Raw genomic sequence first — 18,520 nt, forward strand, 5'->3', positions numbered from 1 at the left:
CAACAACAGGATATTTTCACAAAGGCATACAGAGAGTCATTTCCCATCACCATCAGTGATCGCCACAACAAACAGCCTCAGTCCACGCACACAGACCAGCTTCACAGAGCTGATCTACATCACTTTATTTTATTTAGAAATGCTGACTGCATTGAATTATATCACATTCTGCAGCCGACTGCAACTAGTGTTGACTAAATGGCTGCCCAGAGCTTGATGGTTGTGCACATTCACCATCCCTTTGATGACAGGGCAATTGTCCAGACGACTGATTGGATCTTTCTGCAAACAGTTGCAGTCTGACTTGGACGGACTGCAATCACTCTTAGAGACATTGTTGAAATTTTGCAAAAAAAACCTGCTAATTTATAAATGCAGACAGACTTGTGACATTTTGCCATCAGTCTGAATGAGTCTTTGACCAATGACCACAGCTCAAAGGGACCCGACTCAATTGGCTGCCTGCAAATGTAATCGTTAAATGTGAATTTCTACCTATACAGATAATTTGGGTTCAAATAGACACTTTAAATGTTCATTGATGACACCAGTGCATAACTATAGACCGTAAACAACTTTTACTGTATTTTCTTTCAGGAAGAATAAATTATCAGCATGGCAGATGCCTCATCTGTTAAATAACTGAGGTCAGTCAGTGTTGTGTATTATTTACCTGCAGGCTGTGATAGCTGCAGGGAGCCAGGCCATTGGATGTGCCACAGTCACGTCTCACCTCTGAGCACAGACTGAGCTGCATGGGGGAGGAAAGTGAGGGATGAGCTGCACAAACTGTTACCACGCAAGGGTTAGACACCTTAAAGAGACAAAGAAGTCAAAGTTAAATCGTGAGAAAAATACAGATGCATGTTTGTGCATAAATATGATGGTGAGCACTGCTGTTTCACACGCACCGTTTGCGAGGCCGGGCTGTGCTGGGATGAATGCATAGAGGGCAAGGAGGTGTTATAAGACAGAAAACAGGGCTGCTGACGCCTGTCCACGGATGCTGAGGAGTGAGGCCACAGGCCAGATGCTGATGTAGATGGAGACTTTGTGTTCCTGCCCAGGCTGTTTGACTTACTTTCCCTCCGTTGGTATTCTATCGGAGATTGAAGAGCTGCAGCAGACAGGAAGATATGTTGCATTATTCAGACAGACCAAACTCTTAAATCAACAGTCGTATAGAAGAAAGACTGAGCTCCGGTACCATTAAGGAAGTTCCTCTGAGTCTCTAATATCTGGACCACATCACTGTGCCAAGCCTGCTGTATATCCGGAGATGATGCCTGCATGATGAAGCGCGTCACACTGCCGTCAGTGCCTCGAGAAGTCAGGACCAGACAGCAGGGATCTTCTTCAGAGTGCTCCTCCACACCAAGGCAGCTTACCTGCAAAACACAACATGCTCATTTTGAACATTAACAAAAGCACTCAACACTCAGCACTCAAATATAATCTCACCTTGATGCTGTTTCTAAAGGTGTACCCCGGCAAAGGGAAACCCTTTTTCTTATCAATTGGCTCACTGAAGATGACCAGCTGCTCAAACAGGAAGACCCGCCTCTCCCTCGCTTTGGACAGGAAGCCACTTTCCTGCTCGCTGACGGAGAAGGTATCCTGCTGGAGCAGCTTCCCCTGAGCCGTGATTTTCCCCTGAGCAGTACATATATCATATACCATTGTCAAAGAACACAAGTCATCCCGGATATGCGTCTTATTTTTTAAGAACACATTAAAAAACGGCAGATCTTACCTCAAAACCTTGGAGCCTTCCCACATTCATCATATCATTACATCGTTTTGGCACAAAACACATAACCTCCACTGCTCTCTGAGTCAGATGGATAGCAGTGAAAACATAATTTTAGTGTGCGATTGAAATGATAAAGCATTTTATTGGAGTTTCCATTTCATAATGAGCTCGTACCTGCAGCTCCTCCACATCCTTCCCAGCTTTGCTGTAATACTTCAAGAAGTCCTGAAGGTGCCAGTCAATAAGAGATTTATTTTAATTTTCATAAAATAAACTGAAACAACTTGAATAGAAAACTGTAACATAAAGTAAGGAAATAAGGACTTATAATGGTGCAGTATAATAAAAACCTCCTTGTGACTAGGATCAAAATCAGTGGCTGAATTTAATTTTTCATATTTGGCAACCGGTTGCAAAAAACTGGGTGACAGCTGTTTGCAACCAGTTGCCGAACCTTTTGCATTCACTTTGCACAGGTCACCTGGACCTGTGCAAAGTGAACGCACAGGTCACCTGGATTGAAGGAAACTGTCTCAAAATAATCTTAATCTCCCTCTGCAACCACTCTCAGACAGATTGGAGAAGGTTTTTAAATAGCTGCCCTCTAATTTATAAAAGCAAATGGATTTTCAATAAGTTGCAATCAGCATGAGCCTGAGTACAACTCGTTCGCAAGACATCTTTCTGCAATAGAGAACGTGACTCAACTGGTTACCCGCTAGTTGTATGCAAGGTTGCTGAGAGCCTACTCACAATTTTCAGTTGTGAACGTTTTAATTTAAGTAAATTAACCCTTTTACTATTTAATATTTTGATCATTTTGATGTTTCCTGAATCAAACGAATGACAGATTATTTTAATATTAACATGTAGCAGGTGCCATGCAAGTGAATAGGTCATCTTTTTAAGTAGCAAACCTTCAACAGTAGCTGATACTTCATGATCCTCTGAACAGGTTTGATAAGCAGGTCATTGAGCTGCAGCCTGTGACCCAGCTGTTGTCTGAGATCCTGTCAGAAGACAAAAATGGAAAGAAATGTGAAAAACAAGGGTTTTTTAGGCTGAAAAAGTCATCTCTGCGGACAGAGACCATTGGGCTCTCACCTCAAAGTATGTCTCGATGTATTCAGAGACAATGTGCTCGGACTTGGGTTTGTTCTGACAGTAAACCACATACATGTGAAGACGCCGCTCCTGGAAGTGGAAGAGGGATAATGGAAATTATTACAAATAAGTGTGGAGCAATGAGCAGGGTAAGAATTACACCTTAGTGTCCAAAGCTGAATTAGACATGCTGCAGAAACTTAAAGAAATAAAGATGTTTGGATCGAAAATCAAATCAAAATTATGAGTTTATTCTGTTTATATTCCTGCTGTAGCACAGCGATACGGATGCTCGACTGTAAAGTGCCAATAATCGTTTTCCACACCCTTCCAGTTTCTCCACATTTTGATGTTTTACATCAAAACACAAAATAAAAGTTGCTTTCTTTGTGTTTAATGTTGCCGTTTGCAATGATGATCATCAAATCTTCTGAAGTTTAGAGTAAAAACAACAAAAAAATTTAATAGAGCTCAGAGAGGTGTAGATTCAGCTCCTTTTTACAAACAGCAGGGTCTCAGTGGAAGCGTCTTCGACACTGATTGCTGCCTGTTATTTACCAGCTGCACCTGCAGTCAGCTGATCTACAAAAAGAAAACACATCTGCACAGCAGCAGGCCGAGGCATTACATCACTGGGGACTGTGATGACTAAATGTTCAGACTGAGAAAAAAAAAGGACACTAGTCTCTCACTGATCTTTAGGCTCACATGTTTGATGAAGAGCCGGGCCAGGCTGTCTGGATCACCCACACATTTCTCCAGCTCTCCCAGGAAATAACTGTGTGACACGAAGCACAGAAGGTCAGGCAAAAGCAGCCAACCAGCCAAACACACACACACGTACTCAGAGGCAGGAAACAAACAGCAGCAGGGGGTATGACACATGCTTAACAGCTATGAAACATGAGAAGTTTAGGGGGAAAACTTGTTAAACATAAGAGATGTTCATATTCAGAGGAACTCAGGGGGGAGACATTCTGACTCACTCCTTATGCCAGTCATAGATCTGGTGGATATTTCCAAACACAATCCTGTCCTTTCCTCTCAAGTCCTCAGGAACGCCCTGATTACCCATGGTGGCCATGTAACCCTGTATAAACACAAACATGTATCTAAGTTGCTTATTTCTATACGGGAAATAAACTCCTTTGCTTTTGGTACAAATTAAGCAATGTCAGGTGTTTCTTATATAAATACAAATAAGTAGATCATTTGAGGTGAGGCATACCTGCACTATAAGTCCAAGATCTTCAACATATAGCCTTTCTGTCTCTATCAGCTCTGTTAGCACGTATCTGAAAGACAAACATTAAAAAACATGATGATGATCTCAGGGCTCTGTGCGAAATATCAATCATAGTTAGTCACAGTTCTCTCAGCATAAAGGCATGAAACAAGGGCAAACACATAGCCTTTATCTATAAAAGGGAAAAATGATAAAAGAGCAAGGGGATCATTCCACAATTTGGGGGCAATAATTGAAATCGGACAATTGCCCGTGGTTTTCAAAGGGGCTTTTGGGACTGCCAGGAGCAGCTGGTCCATGGACCTCAGCAATCCTGAGGGGATAAAGAAGTTAGAGAAGTTACAGTATTTGGTATAATGCTTTAGACTTACATGCTCTTCTCTAAAGCAATGTTTCTCTCTTCTTCACTGTCCACTGTACCAGAACACTGGCTGGTTGAGTCATCGGTTACAGTACAGCTGTCCTCCCGTTGCAGAGTGTTGATGCTTTGACTCTAAAACACAAAAGGAAAACATTACATCTTTTGGCATTTCTGTAACATACAGTATTACATTCAATCAGAGAGGTCAGTTGGTTAAAGAGCTCTGGATGACTGTGAAATAAAGAGTAGAAAAGTAACTCTAGGTACTTTTATTCAAGTAGTATTGTAGATACAGCAGTATTTTAATCTGTATGCTAGTTAAAAATTCTGTTACTTCTTCCCCCACTGCAACACAGTGCTGTGGAGCAATCCATTCACACACACTAAAATCATTAGGCTTCATGCACGGCACATCCAAGGCAAGTTTATTTGTATAGCAGTTAGTAATCGCCGCGGGAAACACATCAGTGGGGCAATTTTGAGTAACCTGAGAATAATAAGCACATTTTCTGTGCTGCTGAGGAGAGTGTTGGGCAGACAGCAAGGTTAATAATGAGCAGTTTGTCAAGTCATATACTGTAACTGAGAGCCTGCTAACTGAAAAATGCACAGAAAGCTGTTAAGTAACAAACATCACTCTTCACCTAAAAGCACTGTAATCTAATGTGAATTTAACTGGAATCCTAATTTTTATCTTTTGCCTCAGTGAACAAGAGCCTATTGCAGAATCAGAACATGTTGTCAAGTAGATCAAATGTACATTTTATATTTGGAGAATGATTCAAATGTGTGGAGCTCAACTGGTTTGCAGGGATGCTCTGTTCTGCAATGACTTGCTGTTGTGCTGTCAGATAACTGGTAATGCTCTGAGATCAGGGAGCAGCTCAGCAGCTTCTCCAGCAAACAGTTTAATTTTCTAATTTATTCAAATTACTGAAAGAAAAAGCAGCAAGTACAAGTAGCACATGTACAAAGCACTACTACTTTAGACAATGTATTACACAACATCCCAACTTTCCATAGTATCCTGGCCCGATTCACCTGACAGTGTCCAGACTTTTTGCGTGCAAACAAATTTATGGAGCTGCTCATACATGCTGGTGATTAGTGGTTGTTACTAGTCTCTGCGCCAGGCTAACTGCCTTTTGGATGTTTGTTATACTGACCATACAAACCATGTATCCAATATATTTTCCAAACTATTAAACTACTCTTTTAAAGGGACAGTAAGACTGTTTATAGTAACCCAGGCAGCAGCAGAGTAAACAGTTAATAACTGAAAATAAATATGAAGCTACAGGTATCTAAGCAATGACATTTTTCTGCAGGGCCATGAGTTAAAAAAAGGCTAAAAGTGAGAGCAATCATTTATTAAGAAAAATAATGTGCTTTATGAGTTAAAGGATTAATTTAATCATTTAAAAATTCCTCTTATCACCTTTGCAAAGCTTACAAAACTTTACTCTGTCATCTTTGGAGAACTGTCCAACATCCACAGACCTGTTTCTCACCTTGCCTTTGAGGCTCTTCTTCTAATTTTGGCATGCACTCCGCCCTCAACCCTAACCCTGTTAAAGGCTGTTTTCTTTACTTAATTACTTCCAGATGCGATCAACGAAAGCCCACAGGATTCAATCTACTCCACTCCCTCTCAAAGATTACTCAGTACAGTGTAGGGTTTCTGAGAAATATTGTCGGTGCTTTTATATATTTATTTGTGTGTGAGCGTGCACATGAAAAATGCAGCAAAATTGAGTCATAATGCACAAAGGTCAGGTGGTGTATATGAATAGGAGTGCTTTTATATGGGCAGGATGTAGATGGAGACATGTGCAGTGTAAGTGTAATTATGCTTTAAGTTATTCATTATCTGCTACAAGCTCTGCATTACATTATCAGAAGATTTAATAACAAGAGACACTCCATGGAAAATCTGTGGGAAAGTGCAGAGGACTTTGCTGTTTTTTGTGTTTTTAAAATATATTCTTAACCAACAAATTGCCCAATTAATTGTTTAATTCACAAATCAAACATTTGCCTTAAAATCTGTCTAATAAAATGTTTTTTATGGCCCAGAAGAGGCAGCGGAGTTTCTATTGATTTGATTTTGCATGATAGAGCTTTAAACTGAATCCATCCATGGCAAGTCAGATTGTGTTCACAGACAATGTTTTCTAGAAGTGTTCCTGACCCATGCAGTAATTTCCATGACAGAATCATGCCTATCTTTCATATAGTACACACAATTCTGATTTGTCCCGTGACCCTTTGATGATATTATGGACTGTAGACGATGACATATTTCATCTCTTTACAATAAGTCTTTACAATTTTACATTGAGGAACATTATTCTGAAATTTTTCCACACGTTTTTGCAAATTGGTGACCCACTGCGTCTTTAAGATGCTATTTTTATACCCAGCTATGTTACAGGTCTGTTGATGCTTAATCTAGGTAGTTTTTTTTTTTTTTTTTTTGCTTGTTTTTTCTTTTGATTGTCAAATTGCAGTCCGAGAGTCAAAATACTTTAATTAGTAACATACACAGAGGAAAAAGAATAAACGAAGGGCTCTTGGAGTGTGCATATGAGTGTGTGTTTCTCAAGAATCTTTCATCTGATCTTCTTAACACTTGGCAGGTGTACTCCTGTTGTTCAGTTCTCATATTCTGGCTAAAAGCTGTTTTCTGTTAGGCTTTCTCAACAGTCTGACACACAGCCTGAGAGCAGGAAAGAGAGGCACATGCAGAGTCTCTAACAGAGGAGAACCATTACTTTAAGAACTTACATTTTAATCAGGGAGCTAACATAAGATAAATCTGAATGATACTCTATAGAGCTATGTCTAGCCCCCCACTACAGACTGGTGGCATGTCAAGGGTGTATTCCAGCTTTTAATTGAATTTCAATTCAACTTTTGTATAGTGCCAAATCACAACAACAGTTGCTTCAAGGCATTGCATGTTGTAAGGTAAACACCCTACAGCAGTACAAAGAAATAAGAGAAAACCCCAACAATCATATGACCCCCTATGAGCAAGCACTTTGGCGACAGTGGGAAGGAAAAACTCCCTTTTAACAGGAAGAAACCTCCGGCAGAACCAGGCTGAGAAAGGGGCAGCCATCTGATGCAACTGGTTGGCGTGAGTAAATGATGACAGGACAAAGACATGCTGTGGAAAAGGGCCAGAGATTAATAATAACAAAAAAAAAAATAGATGAAGAGAGGTGTATAAACATAGTGAGTGAAAAAGGTGACTGAAGAAGACTCAATGCATCATGGGAATCCCCCAGCAGCCTAGACCTATTGCAGCGTAACTAAAGGAGGATTCAGGGTCACCGGATCCAGCCCTAACTATATACTTTATTAAAAAGAAAAATTTTAAGCCTAATCTTAAAAGTAGAGAGTGTGTCTATCTCCTGAATCCAAACTGGAAGCCGGTTCCACAGAAGAGAGGCCCGAAAACTGAAGGCTCTGCCTCCCATTCGGCTTTTAAATTATTTAGGAGCCACAAGTAAACCTGCAGTCTGAAGGAGATATCCTGGTCAGAAATGACTCCAAGATTCCCCACAATGTTGCTGGAGGCCAGGGTAATGCCATCCTGAGTAAGTATCTGAGTAGAAACAGCATTTCTAGGATTTTCAGGGCCGAGTACAATAACCTCAGTTTTATCTGAATTTAGAAGCAGAACATTTGAGGCCATCCAGGTCTTTATGTCTTTAAGACATAGGTGTCAAACTCTGACCCGTGGGCCAAATTTGGCCTGCAGCCTAATTACATTTGGCCCGCGAAGCCATACCAAATTACTATTAGAGCTGGCCTACTGGTATTATACAGCTAATATATATATTGTTTAGTATTAAGCTTTGCATGTTCCATATTCAGTTTTACAGCAAAACGTGTTTGAGTCCATAAGAAAAGATTCATTCTTATATCTGGAGGATTAAATATATTTCAATAAATATTAACGTTAGCCCGCGACTTTGTTTCAGTTTTGAATTTTGGCCCACTGTGTATTTGAGTTTGACACCCCTGCTTTAAGACATTTCTGCAGTTTAACTAATTGGTGTGTGTCATCTGCGTAGCAGTGAAAATGTATGCTATGCCTTCTGATGATACTGCCTAAGGGAAGCATGTATAATGTAAACAGAACTGGTCCTAGCACTGAACCCTGTGGAACTCCGTAATTAACGTCAGTGTATGAAGAGGACTCTCCATTTACATGAACAAATTGGAATCTGTTAGATAGATATGATACAAACAACTGCAGTGCAGTAACCGTAATACCTACAGCATCTTCTGAGAGCTAACGGGGCTAAGCTACCTGCAAAAAAAACTGCAAAGAGGCTACATTTATTACAAGTATCATTATTACTAAAGGACACCGAGGAGTAACTAAACATCTGACACACAGAAGGAAGGTGCAAGAGGGCCATGCAGCTACCAAGTTGGCTACAAGCTAAGTTAGCGAATCCCTTAAGAAATAGTGAGTGAATACTGTGAATATAATTAGCAGCAACAGAGAGTGTGCTGTAGACTGTAAATGAGTAATTAAAACTTGTTGTGACAATTAAACAAGACTATTTTTTAAATTGCATTGTCACATTATTTTAGTAAGGACTCGTTAACAACAAAAATGTAAAAATGTATATATATTTTACACCAGATACCTTTCCTGTTGCAATCCCCAAGGAAAATAAGAGTTTATGTCTACTTCCGGGGTCTTTTGCTTGTTCTGCAAATACATAAACCACTACAATATAGAGCCACCATGTTAAAGAAATGAGCTCATTGTTTTTTATGTATGAAAGATTCAAAAATATTGACTGATACTTCCGATTTTTAAATCACCAAATATGGGTTGGAATACAAAGCTCTTCATGCACACATGTATGTTTGTGTGTGAATTCAATTATACCTCTAACGTAGTCATCATTTAATGTGTTATGTTGTGGATCAATGTTCAGTCCTTAACTGCCCACAAGTGACACAGATCATTTAGATGACGATGATGGGCTGATAACTCGTGGAATAATAAATGAATTAGTATTGTCATGTTTTGGCATTCCTGCTGTGCTTACTGTGTGAGTTATTTCCTGTTTTATTTTGTTATCCTTGGTTACGACCTCTCAGTTGTACTTCCAACCTTTGTTCTGTTTTTTTCTGGACAACCTGCATTCAATTAGTCAGTCAGTCCCCTGAGAATATATGCCATCAGCTGTCCACGTTTCACTTACCAGACTGACTTGTCTGGATAATAGTCAAGCTTTTGTGCGCATGTTTGTTCCTAGATTTCTCAGTGTATCACTTTTGGGATTTTTTTCCTTTTTTCTGCCCATTTCAGGATTTGTTTTCTTGGATTTTGAGTTTTCCCTGTGTCTTGTGTGTCCTATGTTTGGGTCTTGCTTCTTCTGAGAACCATCATAACTACCCTTTCAAGTATTTATTGCACAAATACACAACAAAATTGTTAGTTGTTTTTTTCTTCATGTGCATCAATGTACCAGGTTGTATTCATAGCATGCAAAAGAAACATTTACTGCCTGTGTCTGATATGGATGAATTTTAAAAGTGTGCTTCTAGCAGAGTTACTTTTATGACTTCTATGAGACCTATTTATGGTGTTTAACTGCTGAGAAAGAAAGAGGCTTTGAATCAGTTGCATTTATAGGTGTGTAAAGACAGGTTAGGCGTAACATCATTACTAGACTCTGTGCGTTTCTGCCTTGCAGGAGGTCCGATAAGTAGCTCGGAGAAGCTGGATGTAAAGGAGAATGAACTGCTGGATTCAACAGGCCATCTTTCCACTCCTGGCAACAAAAATAAACTGTAATTAGGAATAAATATATCATTATACTAATATAGCATATCTCAGTACCGTAAATGAGTTTATATGTCTGTCTTAAATACTAACTGTGTCTCCAGAGGTGAGGATGGTGTAGTTATTGTGCACTTCCATAGGCCTTTGCTGAGTTTCAGTGTGGGAAAGGATCAACATTGGTTGCCTCCCATCTGACCCAAACATCTGCTTCTCGCCTTTCCCCGCTCCACTTCTGGCATCAGAGCTCAGCTTGCGGACGGGATTGGTAAGCCATTTCTTCAGAGTGGTGACAGGGTGCCGTGAGCCTCCAGACGAGGAGTGCGAGCAGGGACTGGAGCCGCCTGAGGCCTGGTGAGGCACAGAGCCCACTGAGGGAGTGATACTGCCATCACTGCCTGCCACAGAGTACGACTCTGCTGCAAAAGGAGCAAGAAAGAAGGGGGGGAAGAGAACATGAATAAAGTCCAGGAGCTAATTGCAGGGTATATCCTCATAGGTCAAATGTTGCAGACAGAATTCTGCACAAAAATGTTCAATTTCCTGTCTTTATCCCACACTGTAACTTCAGTAGCTGCAGCTACTGTACCTACGGGCACTAAATGATTTTAAATACCAGAGCTGGTCTGTTCTCACAAGGAAAGGCTAAATAAATTCAACTGGAAATGTTATAGTAAAAGTTGATTTGCGTGCATTTGTTGTGCAAATTCACAGGAAAATGTAGTTAAAGCAATACTTTTGTAAAATAATAATCATTTTTTTAAAAGATCTCTCCTATTTTAACATTCTTTTACTCAACACTATATAATTTGATTTATTTTGTTATGCATTAAAGGAAATACAAACCCAGCACCAGAAAACATTTGGAGCACTGTGTAAAATGTCAAATAAAAGTAAGCTGCCAAACCATGGATACTATCAGAAGCTTTTCATGGTCTTGCTCTCTTCTGTTTCATGTTTTCCAAGCAGAATTTCAAATTTTGATTTGTCTGACCACAGAACAGTTTCCACCCTGTAGCCTCAGGCAATTTTAAGCGAACTTCGGCCCAGAAAAGCCAGCAATGTTCCTGGATCATATTCACATGTGACTTCTTCTTTGCATCACAGAGCTTTAATCTGCATTTGTGGATGGCACGGTGATTTGTGGAAGTGTTCCTGAGCCCATGCAGTGATTTCCATGACAGAATCATGCCTGTTTTTAAAGCAGTGCTGCCCAAGAACAAAATACACAACATCCAATACTGATTTTCTGCCTTGTCTCTTGCACACAAAGATTTCTCCAAACCCTCTGAATCTTTTAATGATATTACGTACTGTTTACAGTTTACATTGAGGAGCATTATTTTGAAATTGTTCATCCATTTGTAGATTGCAGTTTTTTGCTGATTGGTGAATCTCTGCCCATCTTTACTTCCGAGGAACTCTGCCTCTCTAAGATGCTCTTGTTACACCCAGTCCCAAAACTGATCTGTTGCCAGTTGTTGTGAGCTGTTTGAGGGCCACTAACTTTTCCAGCCTTTTGTTGCTCCTGTCCCAACTTCTTTAAGATGCGCTGCTTCCATCAAATTCGAAAAAATGTTTTATTGTGAATAAAATATCCACTTATGAGATTTACAAATGATTGCATTTTTTTTTCTCAAATTTGGGGAATTGGGGATGTAGTAGTGTAGTAGTATTCACATCATTTAGTTAAAAAAGTAGGTATAAAAAGTTAAAGTTGGCATTATGAAGCAAATGAACTTGTTTATATATCGTGTTATATTATTTATTGTTAGTTAAATATTTTCATGGAAAACTAATGTTTTAGCTTGTCATTGTAGAGCATTTTCTTTAAAAAAAAAAATAATAAAAAAATAAAGTGGCAACTATGTCAGAACTCTTCTGGTAAATATAGCTAGTGACCCCCGGATATATATCATGTTCATAGGATCAAACCTTTCTGATAACACAAATTAAAGCATTTTAAAATAGTCACAACTGAGATCATCATGTTTGCACTGAATGTTCTCAGTCAGCAGCTCAGCCTGGACCAGTACCAGAGATGACACCGTTTAACACCACAGCTGGATCTTGTTTCCAGCTTTAAGTCTCTCCACTGTGGAAACTGGTATCAAATCGTGAACCACACGGTTTTAATCAAGAGCTGCAACCTTAAAATTTCACTCTGTTTTGCTGATCATAGCAAAATGAAATCTTTCAGGAGCCCCATTTTGTCATTTTGGATTCTTCCCAGAAGCCACTCTTCCCTGTCAGCACATTTATGTAAGCTGTAATCATAATAACAAGCTTTCTAGAAGCCAGTGGAAAACTGGGTCAGCCATTTGCCAAAACTGCCTGATGCAGCCATTAAACAAGACACCATACTGACAATAAAATACTAAATCATGTGGGATTTTTTTTTCCTGTTCCATTTTAACTCCTTTTATTTTAAAAAAGACTGGAAAAAAACTGTTCCCCGTGTACAAAAACAGACAAATATTAAATGCACTATTCATGATATTTGCACGATTAGTGATACCGACTGATGCTTTCAGCCGGCATGAAGATATCCTACAAAACAAAACAATACATTTAATGGAGGCTGCATTCAAGTAAGATTATATACTAAAACAATTGTCTGCTGCTTTATTCGTGCAGTGAATAACACAAGCCGATTTCTGTAATGGGATGATTTAGACAGAGGGGAGGTGTTTGTGTCTGTTTAGAGTTTGGGATTGTTGACACGTTCAGAGATGAACTTGTCAACAGCTTGCTTATATTCTAAATGAACATGCTGACCAAAAATAATGGAAGAGTCTGGAAATGTAAAAGAAATAATGGTGAATCCAAAACAAGATGAATTTAGAGGATGAAGAACACAGAAAATAGATGCATGAGAAGGTGAGAACAAGAAGTAAAACAGCTAGAAGACATTATCCAGTACTAACAATTAGGTTTATAACGTTCTTCTCTTTATGTTAAAAACAAACAAACAAACTGTGGAACAGCGGTAAGCAAGCAAGTTCAGGGTTCAAATCTGACTGACGCTTGCATATTTTCACTGTGCCTTCATGGGTTGGATGCTTTTCTGTGTCCCTTTCTCATCAGTACTGTCGCAGATGTCGACCCTGTCCGGGTGTACCATGCATGTTGCCCACTGTCAGCTGGAAACTACTAAGATGACAAGTTAGGATAACGAATGCATATATTAGTTCTCTGGACCACAGCAGAGTCACATCACTGGTGAGTGCTACAGCCAAAATCACGCACAGTATAAAATGATGTTTTTTTTCAGTTAATTTTTTTTATTTTCAAAGCAGATGTTTCAATCAGTTAAGTGACTGCAGCATCTTTATCAGCATCTCAACAACTATGTGATCCAAATAAGTACAGAACAAATTCAAACGAGTCACTACAAACAACCCCGAGCAGAGACTGCCATCTGGTCTCCTTTTTTTTTTTAAATAAAAAAAAAAACAACTATCAAGGTCATTCATGAATGCTGTCAACCACCCCAACATCTGTTAAAATGAGGTATGTACAAATCACTGCTCGTTTTTCTGCAAATACACTAACATTTACCCTGAAATGACTCTTAGTATTCATAGTGGCTTCTCTGACACCCAGATCAGCGCTGAGCTGAGCAACTCAGCCGGTCATGTTTGTTTAAAATTGTTATGTAAGGTGTCATTTTCCAACAGAGCAACAGCTGGACCACCATCAGGACTTAAGGGAGTGTTTGAAGTGCATGCAAGGATGCATGCTGCTAATGCATCCACGCATTCAGACATTACAGACATAAGATTTTTATTTTAAATACATAGTTTTATATTCAGTTTAAAACCTGTTGATTTAAACTGTAACATTAGCAACTATTTTCAGGTGGTTTCACAACATAAATGCTCAACAACATACAGATCCATGGATAGATGAGAGTTTGGAAGAGGATAATTTTCTCTGCATCCATGCCCAGATGGAAGGAGATGACAGTAAATGAGACCAAAACATTAAGGAGGGGTCACTCACTCCAACAGTAATCCTTTCTGGTGCATTTTACTACAGTATGGAGTTTGATATGTGAGGGCAGAAACTGACTCACTGAACTGGAGTAGACCATCTGGGTAGTTGTGGATTATTTCTAAAGCTTCTAGTGAGTCAGCAAATCTTACCCCAGTTGGAATCACATCGAGAGTCATTCATAGTCAGTTATCAAGGAAAAAAGGAGGCCAATTGACCTTTTTTGAGCATTTAACTTGCTACTTTGATGTTTTTCCACTTTAAAGAAGTGTAGGTCCTCCCATTCTCTAGTTTTATAGTTAGTCTCCTGACCAGTGTCAGCACTGACCACATTTCCTTGATGTGTGCACAGAAAGAATAACTGAATAACTTTTGCAACTGAGTGTTCAAATAACTCACTTAAATATTTTGAATTAGTACCATGTCTGGCTCACAGTGAGTGACAGCAATCGGTACATATTATCTAATTCTAATTTTCTAATGCTTTAAAAATTATGTTAAACATTTTGCAACATAACTGAACGCTTAATTACAGTTAAAGTTACAGTTAACATCATAAAGTATTATCCATCCAGGAAATTAAATTGATTGTATAATTTGATAGAAAATCTCTCTTAATAATCAGATGCCAACATGCGCTTTCATTTATTTAATTTATTTCAGTGTTTTCATCTCATTAAGCGTCATGTGAGGGAGCTGATTATTCATCTGTGCGTCACATTATCTTCCTGCTGATGGAAGAAATGATGATCACTGCAGTCTCAGTTTATACTTCTTCTGTCATTAAAAATACAAATCAAGCAAGGTGTATGTTTTCTGTGTACACCCACAGAAGTATATATCCAGTGCAATACACAGAGAGGAATATGTCTGTTTATATGCCAATGAGTGTTTTTACTCCTTAGCCACAAAGACGACTTATCATGTAGGCATGAAGTTATAATTATTCCAGTAAAATAGATTTAAACAGGATCTGATCGAGACCTACCTGTGCACAAAATACACACCTGTTTAGACATGAGCCGCAACTTAAAGCCCTGTTTATTTAATTCATAAAGACCTCATAGTACCATATTATACAAACTGATCACTTTGCTCTCAGACTGCTGGTTTACTTGTGGTTCCTAGAGTTTCTAAAAGTTGATGGGAGCCGGAGCCTTCAGCGATCAGGGCCCTTTCCTGTGGAACAAGCTCCCAGTTTGGATTCAGGAAACAGACATCCAGGAAACAGGATCAGGTGACCATAGGCCATCCTTTAGTTATCCTGCTCTTATAGGCTCAGACTGCTGCAGGTCCTCTTAGCACTTCTTCTCCACTCACCATTTTCCCTCCCTATGTGTTAATACACCACAGCAGCGAGTCACTACATGCATTTTTCCCCCACAAGGTTTGTTTTGTCCCGTCTCCCTCTGCTCTCTCTCTCTCTGCTGTTTTCTTTCCTGTCACCCCTCCAACCAACCACAGCAAACAGCTGCCCCTCCCTGAGTCTGCCAGAAGTCTCTTAAAAGGGAGATGTTCCTTCCCACTGTCACTTGCTCATAAAGGGTGGTCTGACTGTTGGTAACACTGTAGGGTCTTTGCCTTACAGTAAAAAGCACCTCATGGATTGCTACAAAATAAACTTGAATTGAACTGAATTTTGAATTACATTAATTTTACATGAGTGTAAATTAATTCTGCATGGGAAGTTCACTACAATATCAAACCATGAAAGATCCACAGTGGAACAAAACAGTGTGTCAGCAGCACGTACACAACTTCCTGCATAAAGTCTTACAGCAAGATATTAACTTATTGTACACATGAAGTGCAATAAGTGATGATTTAAGACACAGACTGTGGGTTCCCCTCAGTGCTTGGATTACCTAAGAATAAAAAATAACTTTGAACTAACCCGCTTTTACTCATACTGGTTACTTACACACACTGTTCCTGCTAACGTCTATTGCTAAATACACGAGCTACACAGCGTACGCCATCTTGCCTCATTGTAGGTAAGGTTAAGGACAGAGTTTAGAGTGAAAAGATAAAAAGTAAGCATCACATTGACCATTGAGCACATACCAGAAGCACACATTATTGTTTGCATCGTGTAGCTAATGGTTCCCAACAAACACTGATGTAGAAATATATCACAACCGTGTTTCCTGTTCCATGATTTTAGGGCATTGTTTGTGTAAAATATGCACTATAAATAAAACTGCTTTGTCTTAGAGAAGACTGAAACCTTCCCTTGCTGCAGGTACTGTTTAACTTTATGCTGTGATGTAAATCTGGTTAAAATCAGACATTTAGTTCAGCAGGAAACATACCATTACCCAAAAAAGTGTAAGATGGCTAAGTGAGTGTGTAAACTCCTGTATATGGAGGTGATCTGTGAAACTAGACACTTTCATGCTTGTTACTCATCGGGTTTACTTCTACACATGCTGGCAAGGATGATGTCACACACACTGGCTAATTGGCTATTAATCAAGGCAGTTTCTGCGCCACAGTGAAAGAATGTCTGGTGACACACCGAAAACTGTAGATTTCCAAGCAAGTTACCCAAAAATACTTTAACTGGAAGTGTTTCTCTGTCTTTATAAATAGCACTTGGACATTGTGCCAAATGAAATGAGCAATCAGTGAGTAGGATCACAGAGTGAAGGAGAAGAAGGAGGTCCAAACAAGATAAACACTATAAAATGAGAAGAAAAAAAATGCTGAATAAATAAAAGGCATGAGCAAAAAGATGTTAAAAAGCAGTTAGTGTTTTAGTGTCATCTATGACTAATCCACAAATAGAAAACAGATATTTTTAGAAATGTCTAGAGGGGGGTGGCGGGGGAGGGGGGGGGGGGGGGGGGGGAATCACATCACTAAGAAGATGAGTATCCCAAAGGAAATCAGGAGGTGAGAAAGTGAGGCAACGCAACGCTGCTTTCATTTTCACATTTTACATGCCTGTTTGCAGGGTCTGCCACAGTGCGGAGAGCTGCCCTGTAATCACTTCCTGAAACAACTGGAACAACAGAGGATTTAAGGGTTGCAGTTGTGGGACATGGCTCTGTGTCTATGCATGTGCCTTTGTGTGTGCATGTCTTAATATGTGTGTATTTACAGCCGCATTAGCTATGAGGCAGTGTCACAGTATTAGGGGAATGATTTTTTCTACATAGAACAGCACTCAAAAATGCATCCAACGTGAGAAACAACCAGATGAGAATTTTTTTTCTTTTCTAGCCATGGCTATGGGCATATCCACCTAATCTCAGTAAACTAATCCTTAATCAAACAAATAAGGAAATCCAGTGAAATGCAGTTTGTTTGTCAAAGGCTTTTTGTGGAAGTGATTCATTATTTGAGCCAACGAGAAAACAAGGGAATTTCTACAGCAACCCACACAACACAGGTATGTCATAATGAAATAAGGACTTAGTCAGAACCCCTTGGCATCAAATTTTAATGCATCGAGTACCCTTACGTGTTATTGTTCAGTGTGCAAGGTTAATGTTGCAAATGTTCCAATGATGCAAAGGGCCATATTTTAACACAAACCACAATGCTTTCTTAAATCTAACCAAGTCACCTTCATCCCTAAATCAAGCCATGGACTAGTAAATGACATAGTGGGGGTATTCTGAGAACATGGCCCTGATCCAGGAGCTCACACCTCACACCACAGCAAGGCTGGGCCCAGCAGACGTCATTTACTAACAGTGCACTCGGACAATATTTAAGACAAAATGTAAACAGCTGTTATTAGTAGCAGTAGTAATCGTAGTAGTTATAGTGGTAGTAGTTTTAAAGACTTCCTAAATATACTAGGACAGCCAGACCTTGATCATTTTTTCATGCGCATGGTCACAGTATGAAAAACTGGATAAGATATGCCCTGACATCCTCAAGCATCTCGATGTATCTGCTGCAATACTGCATGGAGTTCTGAAATAGTGCCAATGGTTAGCAGACCGAAGAGGTGGTCCCCCTTTTTAAGCGAGGGTGCTGCAGAGTATGTTCCAGCTTCAGGGGATCACAGTCCTCAGCCTAGGAAGGTTTTTACCATGTTACTGGATAGAGGAGTCTGTTAACTGAACCTTTGAGTCAGAAGGTTTAAAGTTTAAACTTATTGATTTGGAGAAGGCATATCTCTGTGCTATTTGGTCCATGAATAACTGTTGTGAGAGCTTGGTCCAGATTCCAAGGATTAAGACTAGCTCCCAGTTGTGTAGGACTTTAAATGCTTTCCCTTTGTCAGAG

The 18,520-nt window shown here is 39.5% G+C and overlaps 1 protein-coding gene across 5 annotated transcripts in view; it reads right to left on the reverse strand.

Annotated features, from left to right (window-relative positions):
* arhgef25b (Rho guanine nucleotide exchange factor (GEF) 25b) overlaps positions 1 to 18,520 on the reverse strand; it is a 29,407-nt gene that overhangs the window by 2,945 nt on the left and 7,942 nt on the right. For 3 of the 5 annotated variants that reach the window (XM_076883986.1, XM_076883985.1, XM_024802451.2), the window contains 14 exons: positions 10,379 to 10,701; positions 10,170 to 10,274; positions 4,475 to 4,596; positions 4,086 to 4,152; positions 3,844 to 3,947; positions 3,566 to 3,635; positions 2,858 to 2,947; positions 2,671 to 2,763; positions 1,928 to 1,978; positions 1,754 to 1,831; positions 1,462 to 1,653; positions 1,208 to 1,388; positions 912 to 1,117; positions 674 to 814 (listed from right to left, as the gene is read on the reverse strand). In XM_076883986.1, coding sequence (XP_076740101.1) covers positions 674 to 814; positions 912 to 1,117; positions 1,208 to 1,388; positions 1,462 to 1,653; positions 1,754 to 1,831; positions 1,928 to 1,978; positions 2,671 to 2,763; positions 2,858 to 2,947; positions 3,566 to 3,635; positions 3,844 to 3,947; positions 4,086 to 4,152; positions 4,475 to 4,596; positions 10,170 to 10,274; positions 10,379 to 10,701 — 1,823 coding nt within the window. The remainder of the gene's footprint in view (positions 1 to 673; positions 815 to 911; positions 1,118 to 1,207; positions 1,389 to 1,461; positions 1,654 to 1,753; positions 1,832 to 1,927; positions 1,979 to 2,670; positions 2,764 to 2,857; positions 2,948 to 3,565; positions 3,636 to 3,843; positions 3,948 to 4,085; positions 4,153 to 4,474; positions 4,597 to 10,169; positions 10,275 to 10,378; positions 10,702 to 18,520) is intronic. The other 2 variants (XM_076883987.1, XM_024802452.2) reach the window with 1 other exon arrangement.

This window comes from Maylandia zebra, linkage group LG5 (genome assembly GCF_041146795.1).
Source record: "Maylandia zebra isolate NMK-2024a linkage group LG5, Mzebra_GT3a, whole genome shotgun sequence".
NCBI lineage: Eukaryota > Metazoa > Chordata > Actinopteri > Cichliformes > Cichlidae > Maylandia > Maylandia zebra.